We start from the raw sequence: 14,729 nt of genomic DNA, 5'->3' as shown, positions 1-14,729 counted from the left end.
CCCCCCCCCCCCCACACACACACACACACACACACATTTACACACGCATACAAACAAATGCTGCATGCAATACACTAAGTAAAAAGATGTTTGTTGCTATTGTGTGTGAACCACAAGCAATCTTCGAAGAGTAAATTTTGCCAGCTGGCATTAGATTCATAAAAAGCTTATCAAAATGAGCTCAAATGAGGGCACAAATCAAAAGCATTCTCTCTGAAATTCCGCAAATAGACACTCTTAAGAAAAAAGTTTTATTGAATGTTTTACATCGGTATAAATAAATGTATGATATGGATTGCGGCAATTTAGGACGTGACGCCGTTTTTGTTTTACTCCTATCGTTTGTTATTGTTGTTTAAGACATAATATACAATGATAACTCAGGCAAACCAATGCACTATTATCGAGAGCCCTCCGAGCGGTTGTCTCACGCGGTGTTCTATTGCCACCTAACGGCCAAATGATGAACTGCATGAGACCCGCTTCAGCTGCACTTTATCGAACGGCGGTTTGAAAACGATCAAAATTACATACGGTTAAAAAGCAAAAGACAAGAATAGGTGCAAACTAAAGCTACCTAACTTATTTCCAGTTGAGGGTAAAAAAAAATGTGGCGAATGGGTATGACTGCAACAAAAAGTCCCAAGTTGCGTTTTCGTGACATGTGTGATGTAATGTATGCTGTTGGATCGTGTGTCAAAGCCCTTCAGGGTAGCACCACAAACATGCCTCCAGACCTCCAGACTGTCAGGACATCTGTCATTGCTAACAGTCATACACTACGCCCATCCTTTGTGTGTAAGCCTGATAGAAAGACATCCAAAGATGGATGAACCTTTGGCACTTCCGAGACGATGGCAACAGCCGTGCTTCTAAAACATTCATGCCCTCTTCTTTTTTTTTCTGCGATGCAATATCAAAAGCTAATTTGTGACCTGAGCCAAACAGCTGAACATTTAAAGAAACCGCATAAACATAAAGAATATCGAAGTGTATTTAATGCTCCACTAGATGGCAGTAAAGTTAATCAGTTCACCTCCAAATGTTTGTGACGTTGTGGTTTAATAGCGTAACTTTTTTTTTTTTTTTGCGAAACCAAACTGCTGTTTAAGAAGTCATGTCAAAAGAACTACAAAAATGGCTGAAGCGTCAAACCGGAAGTACAAATTCCGCACAGCTGCTACCTGAACTTTTAAAAAGACGATGCAGGTGGAACTAAACTCAAGAAGCAAACATCAACAAGAAAAAAAGGACATTTACCGTCTCATGTGTCACCCAAAGCGTATGCAAAATAAACACATCTACAAATACCGGACAGAGAAGTTGGTAAGTAAAATTGTGATCAAATATAATTTGCAAATTGAACAGTGAACACGTGGGTTTTCAATTTAATCTAGTCTTGTGAAATCTCAAAATAGACATTCGTGGTATGGTATTTATTATTATTTTTTTAATATTTTCTCCCTTTCTGTTTAGTTTCATGTTTAATTGTTTCACTGTTTTGAATGTTTTGTGGATCGTAGCATTTGTAGATATGATTAAAAACAACGCGTGAAACGTGACAAAAATTTTAAAGTAATTCATGTTAAACAATATCGCTAACGGTTGAATAAATGAATGGAATTCATTTCTAGAAATTAAAAATAGATTAAAAATAAATTTACCATCCATGATGAAAAAATACATATAAATATTGAAAATAGTCTGGAAAATAAACGATATAAACTCTGGACTGAACAAAGGTTAAAGGACAAAAAGATTATCACTTTATCCTGTCACTGACGACTGTTGTGCCACTAGATGGCGCACTTTATACGTGCTTAACACATCCTATGGGCGAGCGTTGGACTGTGAGGAAAGATACCAAATACTTATTATAAAGTGATTTTGCCATGATCAAATATTTTCTCATCCTGCTGAGACACTGCCTGTTCTTTTGTGTCCACCGTTGTGTCCATTTTGGGAATTGTGTCCCAGCAAAACAAAAGACATCATTGGAAAGGTCAGGATGTCCTCTACAAAGCACACAAGGACTTAGTAGCGTAGTTCGTAAGAGTATTAAAAGACAGTCCAAAAACGAAATGAATAGAGTGGATCTCAGGAAGATGTAATTCCTCAAGTGGACAAGGACATCTGCCTCCATCTGTGATAGAAAGACAAAAGCGCCATTTGTTTCCTCTTAAAAAAAAAAAAAGAAAGAAAACTAAACGAACAAAATCTCAAGAATCAATCTACTTGGACGTTACTATCCTTGAGGTAAATAGTGAGCTGTTAATCAGCCACAGTGATGTCAATAATAACGTCCCTACAAGGGGACAACAAGGGGACATCTTTAGAAAAATGAAGTCACAGAGCATGAATGATCGTCAGCAATGATGAATGCAGATGCAGCGCCTGTGAGCTTGTGGTTAGAGGTGATACGTTCCCATAAACTCTAGGGGTTTTTGTTCTTCTAATTTTGATCATGATGCGGCAGATGTCCTTATTGTATTTGATATAATTTATATATAATATATAATGAAGCCAATGTATAAATTAGAATTACCATTCAAGTCTCTACTGGTCTGTGAAGCATTGCCACCTCATTCATGATGATATGCATCAGTAGAAAACTTAACAAATAAAAATAAACATTGTGTTAAAGAGTCACAATAATGTAGTTCTAAAATACAAAAAATAATACACACTCTATATTTATGGATACTGGGGACTTTCAATTTGCAATGAAAACAGCTGCTTCATGTTGTAATTAATTTACTCTTAGTTTGAAAAGTCCAATGTTCAATATGAAACGCTATTGCCAACTACTGGTAGAAAAATGATCAAATATTATAATCAAATCATATCACACCCTATCTGTCACATTGTCTTTTATAAGAGATGTACACAAGCTGTTTATTTATATATATATATATATATATATATATATATATATGTGTATATATATATATATATATATATATATATATATATATATGTGTGTGTATATGTGTGTGTGTGTGTGCGCAAAGTTGATCTTTATTGTGGACCTATATATAGTTTTTGCATTGCGGCAATGGCCATTTAGAGTCTTTTCGGGGCTTCCCTGTTCATAAAGTCAGTCTTTATGAAAAAGGAAGGGGGTGAGATAAGGAGAAGGAGGGAGCAGAGGGGAGAGAGGGAGGAGGAGAGAGAAAGAGTCTGAGGGATGTGACATCTCTTCCTCCCTGGCATTCAGTTTGCAGACAGCGAAGAAGCAGCGACCATGCTGTGGAAACTAGTTGAGAATGTCAAGTATGAAGATATTTATGAGGTAACGTTGCCTTTCTTGCTATTTTGTCTGAAGTGGGATTATTAGGCGCGCTTTAAAAATGGATCCTTGTGTTCTTAGTCCGCCAGGTGTTTTCCAGGTGCCTCAAATCTTTATAGGCCCTAATTGTGTTGTGAACATGAATGGGAGCCTCCTAGGGTGATAATTGTTATTTTGGATGTAATGCTTGTGGATTAGATGCATGTTTTATCATTTATTTGGAACATATGGGAAGAGAAATGGGGAGGGGGGGTATCAGGAATGTTTATGGGAAAGACACTTTTCACAATTAATAAGGCGCTCATGGAATGTTATTCATTTCAAACATTGTATTTTCAATTCAAAGGCAATTATGTAGTTGATACAACGTGAAAAGTTACCATAAAAGCTAGTTCAGGCGTGAGATGTATGGAAATCATCTTGGCTTCCATCCAAGGACTATAATGGAAGAAAATAGCTGAATTGCTGCAGACTGGGAAGGGGGGTGGTGCAAGAACCCCTCGGCCGAGCCCAGTGGGAGAGCCTTGTCTCGTGCCGCACATGGCCTCTCTCCCACGGCCATCGGAGTTTAAGGGAGCGCCTAATGTCATTAAACAAACCCTCGCGGAGGGCATTGTAAACTTGAATGCGCCTTTTGACTCGTGACAAGGTTCACACGAGCCCCCCACACGCCGAGGAGGGATTGATAGTTTCTTTTGGATTGGGCTGACTTCGTTTGTGGAATTTATCACGGGGGGTTCGTGTTCATCTGGTGAGCTTTTTTTTTGTGGTGGTGGGGGGTCACACAAAACTGTCTATTTTGGTATATTCGACTCCACTTTTCTGTAAAGCCCGCTTTATCGCGGTTCGGCGTTCGCTAACAGTCAAAACAAAACATAAAATTGATGTTAAATAGACGTCATTGTGTAAAAAATAAATAAATCAACATTTACATTTTAGATGGATTTTCCTTCTCTACACCTTTGATTGGCTGATGGTAAATATGTATATATATATATATATATATATATATATATATATATATATATATATATATATATATATATATATATATATATATATATATTATGTAGCTTGTATAGGAAAAGATAAAAACTCATGGATACGATTCGGAAAGTATGCGGACGAAGGAGGTCCATATAGGCATTACTGCCACCTATAGGAATATCACAGCACCTATATACATAAAATTATAAAGTACATTTTACTATAAAAAAAAACTAGTTCATCCCAGTACAGATTAGAATTTACACGGGGATTTACTCGGAATATAGCTGCTCTCTTCAAAGTGTACATTTTGACTTTAGAGTTTACTTCGTTTAGACTCGTACCAAATAGTTTTGTGTGTGTGAGAGTGTGTGTGCGTGTGTGTGTGTTTTTGTAAAATGTACTCTACAAGGGTGACTGTAAAGCAGAAACGACAAAATAATCAAAACATTAGGAAAATTAATTTACTAGTGGATGCACTACAGTATTACTTACTGCTTTCTTCTGAGTGTAAATTTTACTTTAAGCGTTTAGACTAAGACCAAATTATTATTTTTTGAGAGAAAAATGTGTTCTACAGGAGTAAAAAACAAAAGACTAAAAATATAAACATAATACAGTTAATTTACGGGCGGATTCGCTCTCACTCACTTCCAAATATACATTTTTACTTTTATTAGTCCGTTTAGGCAGGGACCAAATATGGTCATTTTTAAGCGTAAAATATGCTGCAATTCACCTACTTAATTGCATTATATAAAACGTTTTGTATATATATATATATATATATATATATATATATATATATATATATATATATATATATATATGATTTATTGATTTATATTTCGAGAGAAAATGCTTTTGTATGTAAGTGTTTTGAAACGTTCTCTTCATCGCGATTTTTTTCTCATTTTGGGTTCCTACGCGAGCAACGAGGTTTTCTATATTCCCCAAAACGGAACATTTTGGCTATACTTGCTCGTGGTGGCGCAAGATATTTGACTCGTGGCCATGTGCCGCCAATGGCGCGCATTAATACAGTATTCGTGTAAATCTCAGTCATGAATAACAATTACACGGAGGAGGGGAGGGAGGGGGGCGTGAAACTCACACACTTGAAGAGAGAGAGAGAGAGGGAGAGAAAGAGAATGAGAGAGAGAGAAAGAGAGAGAAGTCAGCCCCTGGAGGTGTTTGGAGCAGCATATGCCCGGGCTCCTCTGGACTAAAAAGTTGGTGGTTCGGCCGGTTTTGTTGTCGTAGTGAGGCTGACAGCGGTTCTCCAGATGCTAGTTCATTCTTACTGCACCGCGGTGAGTCGCTGCTCCTGTTTTGCGCCGAATCCATGTCTCCGGGCTTCCTTTCTTTCTTTCTGATGTTCCGTACTCCCTCCAGGACCGCCATGACGGCGTCTCGAGTCACGGCTCGCGGCTGTCCCAGCTGGGTTCGGTATCCCACGCGGGGCCCTACTCGAGCGCGCCGCCTCTCTCCCACGCGCCCTCGTCGGACTTCCAGCCTCCCTACTTTCCGCCGCCCTACCAGCCGCTGGCCCACTACCAGAGCCAGGACCCGTATTCGCACGTCAGCGACCCGTATTCCCTGAACTCTCTGCACCAGAGCCAGCAGGGCGCGTGGGGCGCGCGGCAGCGGCAGGACGCCGCCGGGGAGCGCATGGACGGCTCGTCTTTGCTGGCCCAGCCCCGGGCGTCGCTGCCGCAGCTGCCGGGGCTGGACCCGCGGCGGGACTACGGTGGGGTGAGGCGGCCCGACGTGCTCCTGCACGCCGCGCACCCGGGACTGGAGCCCGGCATGGGCGACGGACTCTTGCACGGACTGCACGGCATGGAGGACGTGCAGGTCAGTCGCTGGGCTTTTTTTCCCCCCCCCGAAGCGCATTTTGTTTTTCAAGAAAAAAAAATCAACCCCGAAAAAGAAATCTGTATTGTATTAATTGTTCATTTATGAGCGGGAGCAAGGGGTCAGTGAATGAGGTGCCCCCTCAGGCTTGACCTCAAATAATGCAGCTGTGGTCTGACCCAAAAAGGCCTCGGGCTGAAAACGGGGGCCACGGCATGCCAGAGTCTCAAATAAACCACTAGCTCTTTATTTAAACCCGTTCTCTCTAAAACGGATCACAATCTAAATGGTGATTTGTTTAAAAAAGTCTTTTCGGGAATTGCATTTACTTTCAATTAGGAATAAATTAGTGGAAACATTTTCATTTTTCCCATTTTTTTTAGGAAGCGATTTTCACTTTGAGGATGTTCATTGCTAATCTATAATTTATTGCCATGGAAACATTAGTCATTTTGTTTTTGTTCATGATGTGATAACCGTAATTGAATTTCAAACACCCAAGGCTTAATTACGTGTGACGATTAAGTGTTGGCGTGTGAACTGTCAGTAACGATGGTTTGAATCTGTCTTGGTACTGCACAGACTATTGACGACACCAACGGAACCAACATACTGGATCAATCTGTTATTAAGAAAGGTAAACTGCATGTCGATTATAATTGAAATGATGGATAGCCTTTTTAAAATGTGTATCTATTTCAAGAAGTCTGAGTCACTGGGCATAATATCGGCACAATTGCACCATTTTAAAACAAATATCGAACTTGATCATAATTGCACAGATTTTTTTTTTCTTTTACGCATAATATAGCTTATAAAACACCTCTAGCATTTCTAATAGACTATAATTAGCTTTGCAATGCTATAATTTTAAAATAAATACTTCGTCTAGCCGTAACTGTGCTTCAAGTGTTCCTAATGATGTGAGCGCTGCGTTTTTCCTCATTATTGGTAAACTCATTCAGGCAATAGCATTAAATAGGAGTTCCAGTGGTAAAACCTAGCAGTTGTTCCTGCTCAGTAGCTCCAGAATGGGGGGGCTGTAAAGCGGGATAACGACCCCCCCTCCTCCTCCTCCCCCCTGCAGCAGAGCACCGCTGACAGGCGAGCCGCTGATGATGTGCAATGATTCAGTCGCGGGATGTGGAGTGACTGAGCTCCCCGCGGGGCATTTAAGCCGCTGATGTAATAAATGGCACCGCTCACGGAGATCTCGTGAGCTCGTTTAGAGCTAATCTGCTGTATTATCCCCCGTGGAGCTATCAAAAAAAATAATCACACTGGCCTTGTACATGCATGCATGCTCGCTTGCGCCTGCTTGGCTGCAACGGCGTTTTCAACGCCTTGTGTGAGCGTTAACGTGAGTGCAAACAAGATGAGAGAGCGCCTAATAGGAGTTAAAATGGCCGTGCAAAACATGGGATTTTGCGATTGGATCAATAATCGACAAAAGGGAAACTGTAGAGCTTCGCGCCTGGTTGGATGGAGAAAATATTAACAGTAATTTCAAACATGCGCCGAAAAAATGAATACACTCAATGGTCACAGAATTACTGTAAATATATATTTCACTTAAATATGGTGGTAAATTTTGCATTGACAAAGCTCAAATTTGATCGCCGCCTCCAGTGCGTGGCTTATTTGCAGTAATTACAATATATCATAAGGAGGGAGTATTTTTTCTATCGTTTGTCATTATTTTGTTCAATTAATATCAAGTATTGTTTACTCGACAAAAAAATCACACAAAGAACCTACTTTTTGTCACACCAACAAAATCAAATGAAAGAAATTGACGTTTTATATTGTATACTATCAAAATGTAACATAGCGCTGTCATTTATGAAAATATTTCTTTCATTAATGCCAAAATGATTATACTGATAATAATCATAATAATCATAATAATAATAATACAAAAAATCTCCATCCTTTATAGTACCCATGCCACCCAAGAACATCGGTTCGTTGATGCTGGGCAAGGACGGACTGATCGGTGGAGTTAGCGTCAACATCAACGAGCTGTTCTGTTCGGTACCGGGTCGGCTGTCCCTGCTCAGCTCCACCTCCAAATACAAAGTGACCGTCGGGGAGGTGCAAAGGAGACTTTCCCCGCCCGAGTGCCTCAACGCATCCTTATTGGGGGGCGTGTTGCGAAGGTACGCGCACACTACGCGCACACACCTCTGCACCTTTATGCAAATCTCTCGAGACACTTTGTAACACGCTCACAAATCACTTTAAGCGCCCCTTGTGGCATGCTCGAAAAGAAATCCACCGCATGCTATCCTAATGTTTACATTTTTTTTCTTTCTCTCCGTTTTTGACAGAGCAAAGTCCAAAAACGGTGGGAAATGCCTGAGGGAAAAACTAGAGAAGATTGGACTGAATTTACCTGCTGGGAGACGCAAGGCTGCAAATGTCACGTTACTGACGTCACTAGTTGAAGGTGTTTATTAGAAACATTTAAATGTAAACCTGTGTATGTGTGTGTATATATATATATATATATATATATATATATATATATATATATATATATATATATATAAAATGTGTGTGTGTATGGGCGTGGTTTAAGTTGCTTAATATAAAGTTGGCATTGAGAGTAATAATGATGATAAAATTAATAAAACTGACAATACTATTTAAAATAATAACAATAAAATGATATTAGTAATTACATTTTTTACGACAACTTGTATTTATTTTTAGCTTTGATCGTTACTACTATCCATGCTTGCACATCAAATGACCATAAAAGTATAATTTTTCATCCTATTGCAACCTAGCCAAAAATAATCTTTTTTTCATTCAAATCCTGCCACAAACAAAAGCACAATATCATAGTTATTAATTGTGCTAATATATTTTCTACGTAAACGGTCCACACGTCGTTGGAAATGATCGCAATTTATGAAAACGCGAAGCAAACACGGAAGTCGGCTTCCCGTTTCCGCATTTGAATGTTGGCAGTGTGTTTGTCGCTGTGCACATCCACGTTGACCGGCGCTTTTGTGTGCAGGCGAGGCCGTACACCTCGCCCGAGACTTCGGCTACATCTGCGAGACGGAATTCCCAACCAAAGCCGTGAGCGAGTACCTCAACCGGCAGCACGCCGACCCCAACGAGCTACACACGCGGAAAAACATGCTGCTGGCCACCAAGTGAGTTTCATGGAGCATTTGATTAGATTCTCCCTCGTTGTCTTTGATGGCCGCTGCTGTTTTCCTTGGACATAGCGCCACATTCTCACCCTGTCAAATTTCAAACTTCGATTCTCTCTCTTTTTTATTTTTTATTTATTGTTCTTTTCGAGGCAATCGCTAATTAACGCAAATATACTTGTACCTCTCGCTCGGGAAAGCATATTGTTGCCGTTTAATTTGCATGACATAACTGCACACATCGGGGTGAAAAATGGTGCATTCATCACCTCCAAATGGGGGTGAAATTCTGGTTGAAGGAATTAGCGAGAAATTAAATCCTCCCTTCATTTTGCAGGGCCCTCTTTGGTCCTCCTCTTAAAGGATGGCCTGAGGGAGCAAAGCCTGCTGTGCTCCACTATATATTTGCCCGCCTGGCCCATTCTGGCGCACTGAGCATGGCAATGACATTTGGATATGAGATTTTATTCATAGTTTGATATGGTTTTAACCTGGAATAAAATATAATGTTTGATGTTAGAAAATATCACCAGCTAATGCAGGGATTCAACATTTAATCTCATATTGGCGACTTGAATACAGCTATAAAATTAACCTACTTTATTTGAGGCAAATGCCAGCCTGAGAAATTATACACATATATTTGAGTGTATTTAAAAGTTTAATTTGCACAAAACCTTTCAGCTATTTGATATTGAACGATTTGATGAGACCAGGAGAGCTCACTGACATTTGAAAATATAACTCAGAGTTTGACCCCTGCTTCTTATCTTAAATGAAATCCATTTCCATGTTAAATTACTTATAATAATCAAATGTGTGGCTGTTTTACAGTGGAACTGGATTTAGGGTATTAGTACCTGAAGCATTTGAGGAGTAATGGCCATGGGAAAATAAGCAGGACTAGCATCAGACATATTAATAGTGTTGCTGGAAGAAAAAAAAAAAAAGTATAAAATAAAGATAGATAGACACTGTGTTTATTTTACAATAGAACTGAGTGCAAATGTGTGGAACATAAGGGCTGATAATGGATGGTGTTTCAGTTAGATCACATTAAAAACAACATTTTTTGAAATTGTTATTGTAGAAAACTTTTTTTTTAAATGTTTTGGTTGGTGGTTTGGTCCATAATGTCTGGAATTTGGCAAAAATGTTGACCATTGTTTTCCAAATTAAAAGCATGATTAATCAAATATGAAAAATAATTCAAAATGAACTCATTCAGTCCCAAAGCAAAGGCATATTTTATGTTATATATATATATATATATATAATCTGTACTAAGGCACTGAAGTATTTAATTACTTTAGGCACTTATAACCAATTTAGTATCTAAAGTAATCAATTCAATATATAAAATAAATTGTCAAGTGTTCCTGAAAGTAATCAATTACTTAAATACCTACTTAAGTACCTGGGATTAAATAAATTGATTTATAAAAATAAATAAAATTATGTCTTCAGGATGATCACATTCATTTGATGAATGTCTTTAGGATTGAATGATTTAATTTAGTAATTAATGGTTGCAACACTCGTCAACCTCCAGACTTTTAAACGTCTAAAAGGTCAAAAATGTAATGAAAAAATATGAATAATAAACAATAATAGCAGGTTGTGGTCTAATTGCACGGCAATATTTAGTCCGCTTGGTGCTGAGTACGTGTTCGCCGGTGCATGTTTGATGCTCAGACGCGAACCTGCTCCAGTGTAGTGTGTCGGTGGTGCCTCTTGGAAATTCATTATTTATCAGTGAAGTGTTTCAAGTCATCAGAAAACAACAGCGAGGGGCCTAAAGTGTAGCCCGGGGTGGAGACTTCTTCTCTCTACTCAACTAACCCCAGCTGGGCTCGGCCTGCACCGCCTGTCACTCATTTGCTGCAGATCTGCCCTTAGGCCTCCATAGTGTGTGTGTGTGTGTGTGTGTGTGTGTGTGTGTGTGTGAGTGAGTGAGTGTGTGTGAGGGGGGGTCTACAGAGAATATAAATTGGGTCTAAAACTTAATAAAAAGAAATGTTTAAATTTATCAGGGTGTCCAAAATCATATTAAGGCATTTAAAAAAAGATTGCAAATTCAAAATTCAAGAGATTTATTGTTATATGTATAGTGTAAAATAGCAGCAGATGATTAAAACATATAACATTTCAAAATGCAGCAATTCTGACATTTCTATGTGATTGCAGCCTGGACATGCAAGATTTTTTGTACAAAAATAAACATTGTCCAAATTTTGGACCATATAAAACCATTCTAATTGCAGTTTTTGAGATGCTTTTTAATAGGTTTTATGACTGATTTCCCTGCGATTTTTGCAACATTCCGTTGAGCGGTGGTCAAACTATGTTAGCAAACAAAAAATGATTTGACTCGTGTTTCACCTCAAGACACTAGATGGCAGTAGAGACCAGTTAAGTGTCATCATCACTTCACAGGCTACAAAGACAGACCATATCATTTTTCATTTTTTATGGGTATTAATAAATTTAACCTGCATATCCATGGATAGAAGATGCCACTGAACAGAATGGTTGAATGAAAAAAAAATCATAAATAACGTTATTACGCCTTTAAATGCATCTACAAAATTAGGGAAAAAATGCAATGTGTTTAGTTTGCAAAGTGTGCACAAATGTTAAACTGTGATGTAATTTGTTGGAATTTGTTTTATAATTGGATATTTAGGGACATTGCACCAAGAACCTATATAGTAGCCAATTAAATAAATTTGATTTCATATACAAATGCGCTGCAATTAGTATATGATTGAAACAATCAAATGCTTAGCATTAATTAAACATTTATGATTATTCTTTTTTGGACCTGGTCACACTATATCCCACCAGGCATCCTCTAATTGATAATTTACCAAGTCAATCACCTACACAATTTAGCTCCCCTAAGTAAAATCAGATTACATTTTTAATGCTCTTAAAAAAAAAAGCAAACAAATGGAAGCAAGAAATAAGAATTTTGTTCTGTATCAGCTATTTATACAAACATTTTTAACGTGATAAAAAAAGTGCAATGTCTATTATGCGCTTTACATAAAAAGTGAAAACTGACAAGTGTTCGTTACAATAACAGGACCTAATTACTCAAACACAAAATGATCATTCATAAACAATGTCTACCACCGCTGTCATTCAATATGACTGAAACAACATTGCTTTTTTTTTTTTTTTTTTTTTAGATGAAAGCTAACCCACAAGGTTTCGAACAGAATCTTTTTCTGTGCTTGGATTATAATTGAAAAGCTCTCAGGAGAAATATTTCACCAGATAAAACGGGAAACGCGAATCTGCAAAATGTCTTCAAGTACAAAGCCGACTGCGAAATTTACACATGAAAAAAAAAGCATATTCCATGTCACTTTAACAAAACAGCACGAGAGAAAGAAAGCTCAGCATGTCTTGTTTTTGTTAAACAAATCAGTGTCATCTTAAAATTGAAAAAATAAATGTGAACTATTCCTGCCATAATGTCAGTTATTAGTGTTGAAAATTCTATAATGTAGCTGTGCAAATAAGGCAGATTACACTTTTTTTTAAAATTTTTTAAATCATCTGCTGGCTTTTAGAAATTCACAAAGTGCCTTTTTAAAAATTCCCTTCACTTTGTGATATGAATCCCTTTTTGGGCGGAAATCATCTTTAGAATCCTTGTTATGCTATTAAATCTACGTTAAATTAAATGTAAATTATTTCATGAACCTTTCTTGTATGTTTGGTTGCTATTGTCTCTGATGAATTTTTAGACTATGGGTGGGCCTTTTGGATGAAAAAAAAAATCTATGTATGGATGTGGGTATTAATAAATTGAACCTACGTATGTCTGGATAGAACTGATGCCACTGAACAATTTAGGTGGTAGAAGGAAAAAAATATTCGTGAATAGCTTTAAAAGCATTTACAAAATTAAGAAAAAAATGCAGTGTGTATAGTGTGCAAAGTTTGTGCACAAGAGTTAAAGTTCATTCAAGAAATGTTCACTAAAAAGTGACGTTCAAAACACTGGCTCCTTTATGTTTTTTGGTTTATGTGAAAACATCAAGTTTTTACTCTTAAAATAAACAGGAATTCGTGATGCAGTTTATATCATACTTTACACGTTTGACACCCAGAAGACTTAACATCTATTGGCTAGCATACATGTTTACTTTGCATCTGAGAAGTTTTGAGAAATACTATCACATCTATCAAATCTAATCTGTGGAAATTCGCATCTACGCAACGTCTTCGGCAGCTCCTCCGCTCCACCTCTGCCTCCTCCCCTTTTCCCCTCTCTTCTCGGTCCCTTTTTTTTTGTAATCGTTCCAGAGCTAAGAAAAAATGCGCGGTGCTAAAATGCTAAGGTGATGCACTCTGCAGTAGTCGGCGCCAACATCACCAGGTGGGACCGATGCCGAGTAACGCTCTTGCTCCTCCCCCCCCCCAGACAGCTGTGCAAGGAGTTCACGGACCTGCTGGCCCAGGACAGGACTCCCCTGGGGAACTCCAGGCCCACCCCAATCCTGGAACCCGGCATCCAGAGCTGCCTCTCTCACTTTTCCTTCATCACGCACGGCTTCGGATCTCCCGCCATCTGCGCCGCGCTCACGGCCCTCCAAAACTACCTCACCGAGGCCCTCAAAGGACTGGACAAGATGTTCCTCAACAACCCCCCCAACCGGCACGGGGACAACAAAAGCGGCGAGAAAGAGGAAAAGCAGAGGAAATGAAGCAGACGTTGTGACTTTACGCCATCGAGACCGACGGATGGAAGGAAAAGGGAGGAAGGAGTTGAGAGTCATCTGAGGTACCTTTTTTTTCACGCCCCCGAGGACACGCCGCTCGCCACGTTCCATCCATTTTGACACGGACTTTGTGTGTGCGCTTGTGTTTGTCTTCACGCAACAAAACAGTGTGAGTATGAAAAGGGGCGATGAGCTATCTGTGAAACAGATTTGTCTGCTAACTGGGGGGAGGGGGAGGGGTAATTTATGTGTGTACATAATTATTTATATTAATTTAAATGGTTGATTTTGTAAATAGGTGCCAGCTATTTTGGAGTAGGCCTATTTATCTGTGATTTGATCTTTGTAGGTGGGGAAGTAAGGACTCATCCAGTGTTTTTCTGTTCTCCAGCTGTTGTCATGGTGCTGATGATGGGTAGACTTGCTTTCAATTGTCCTGTGCTTTCATTTCTATCACATTGATAATAAAACATGTGTTTTATTACAAGAGGTACGCTGCAGGCACACTTCCTCTGAGAAAACGCCGCGCTCGTAAAGGTATCCTTATATACCACTGCTTCTCGACCTCTTTTCAATCATGGATCATCTTTTTTTCCAGAAAGTACCCGCTAACCATCGCTAAGCATTTTTGGATGAAAAACAAAAAAAAAACGACGGCACTTTTTCAACTTTGGGACGACATTTGTAGTGGTA

The 14,729-nt window shown here is 38.9% G+C and overlaps 1 protein-coding gene across 3 annotated transcripts; it reads left to right on the top strand.

The window, feature by feature from the left end:
- Window positions 1-3,148: 3,148 nt before the first annotated feature.
- tfap2b (transcription factor AP-2 beta) lies at window positions 3,149-14,525 on the top strand. Of its 3 annotated transcripts, XM_088403883.1 has the most exons (8): window positions 3,227-3,292; window positions 5,540-5,589; window positions 5,672-6,133; window positions 6,716-6,770; window positions 8,073-8,292; window positions 8,464-8,582; window positions 9,159-9,300; window positions 13,739-14,525. In XM_088403883.1, exons 2-8 carry the CDS (start codon window positions 5,563-5,565, stop codon window positions 14,019-14,021), a joined length of 1,308 nt encoding a protein of 435 aa, XP_088260009.1. In that variant the 5' UTR covers window positions 3,227-3,292; window positions 5,540-5,562; the 3' UTR covers window positions 14,022-14,525. The 3 variants fall into 3 exon arrangements, with proteins under 3 accessions (XP_088260007.1, XP_088260009.1, XP_088260008.1); XM_088403881.1 differs by lacking the exon at window positions 5,540-5,589 and having other exon boundaries at window positions 3,149-3,292; XM_088403882.1 differs by lacking the exon at window positions 3,227-3,292 and having other exon boundaries at window positions 5,155-5,589.
- The last annotated feature ends 204 nt before the right edge of the window (window positions 14,526-14,729 follow it).

Source organism: Hippichthys cyanospilos, chromosome 20, assembly GCF_059441005.1.
Source record: "Hippichthys cyanospilos isolate Australia breed blue-spotted pipefish chromosome 20, RoL_Hcya_1.0, whole genome shotgun sequence".
In the NCBI taxonomy this organism is placed as follows: Eukaryota; Metazoa; Chordata; class Actinopteri; order Syngnathiformes; family Syngnathidae; genus Hippichthys; species Hippichthys cyanospilos.
Note: the sequence above shows the minus strand (reverse complement) of the source record. Positions and strands in the feature narration are given on the sequence as shown.

What these genes read in the sequence shown, in the direction of transcription:
- tfap2b (XM_088403881.1), top strand. Translation starts at nt 3,245, where the DNA reads ATGCTGTGGAAACTAGTTGAGAATGTCAAGTATGAAGATATTTATGAG. An exon ending in ACGGCATGGAGGACGTGCAG is followed by an intron (nt 6,134 to 6,715) that starts GTCAGTCGCTGG and finishes GGTACTGCACAG; the next exon opens with ACTATTGACGACACCAACGG. An exon ending in ACTGACGTCACTAGTTGAAG is followed by an intron (nt 8,583 to 9,158) that starts GTGTTTATTAGA and finishes TTTTGTGTGCAG; the next exon opens with GCGAGGCCGTACACCTCGCC.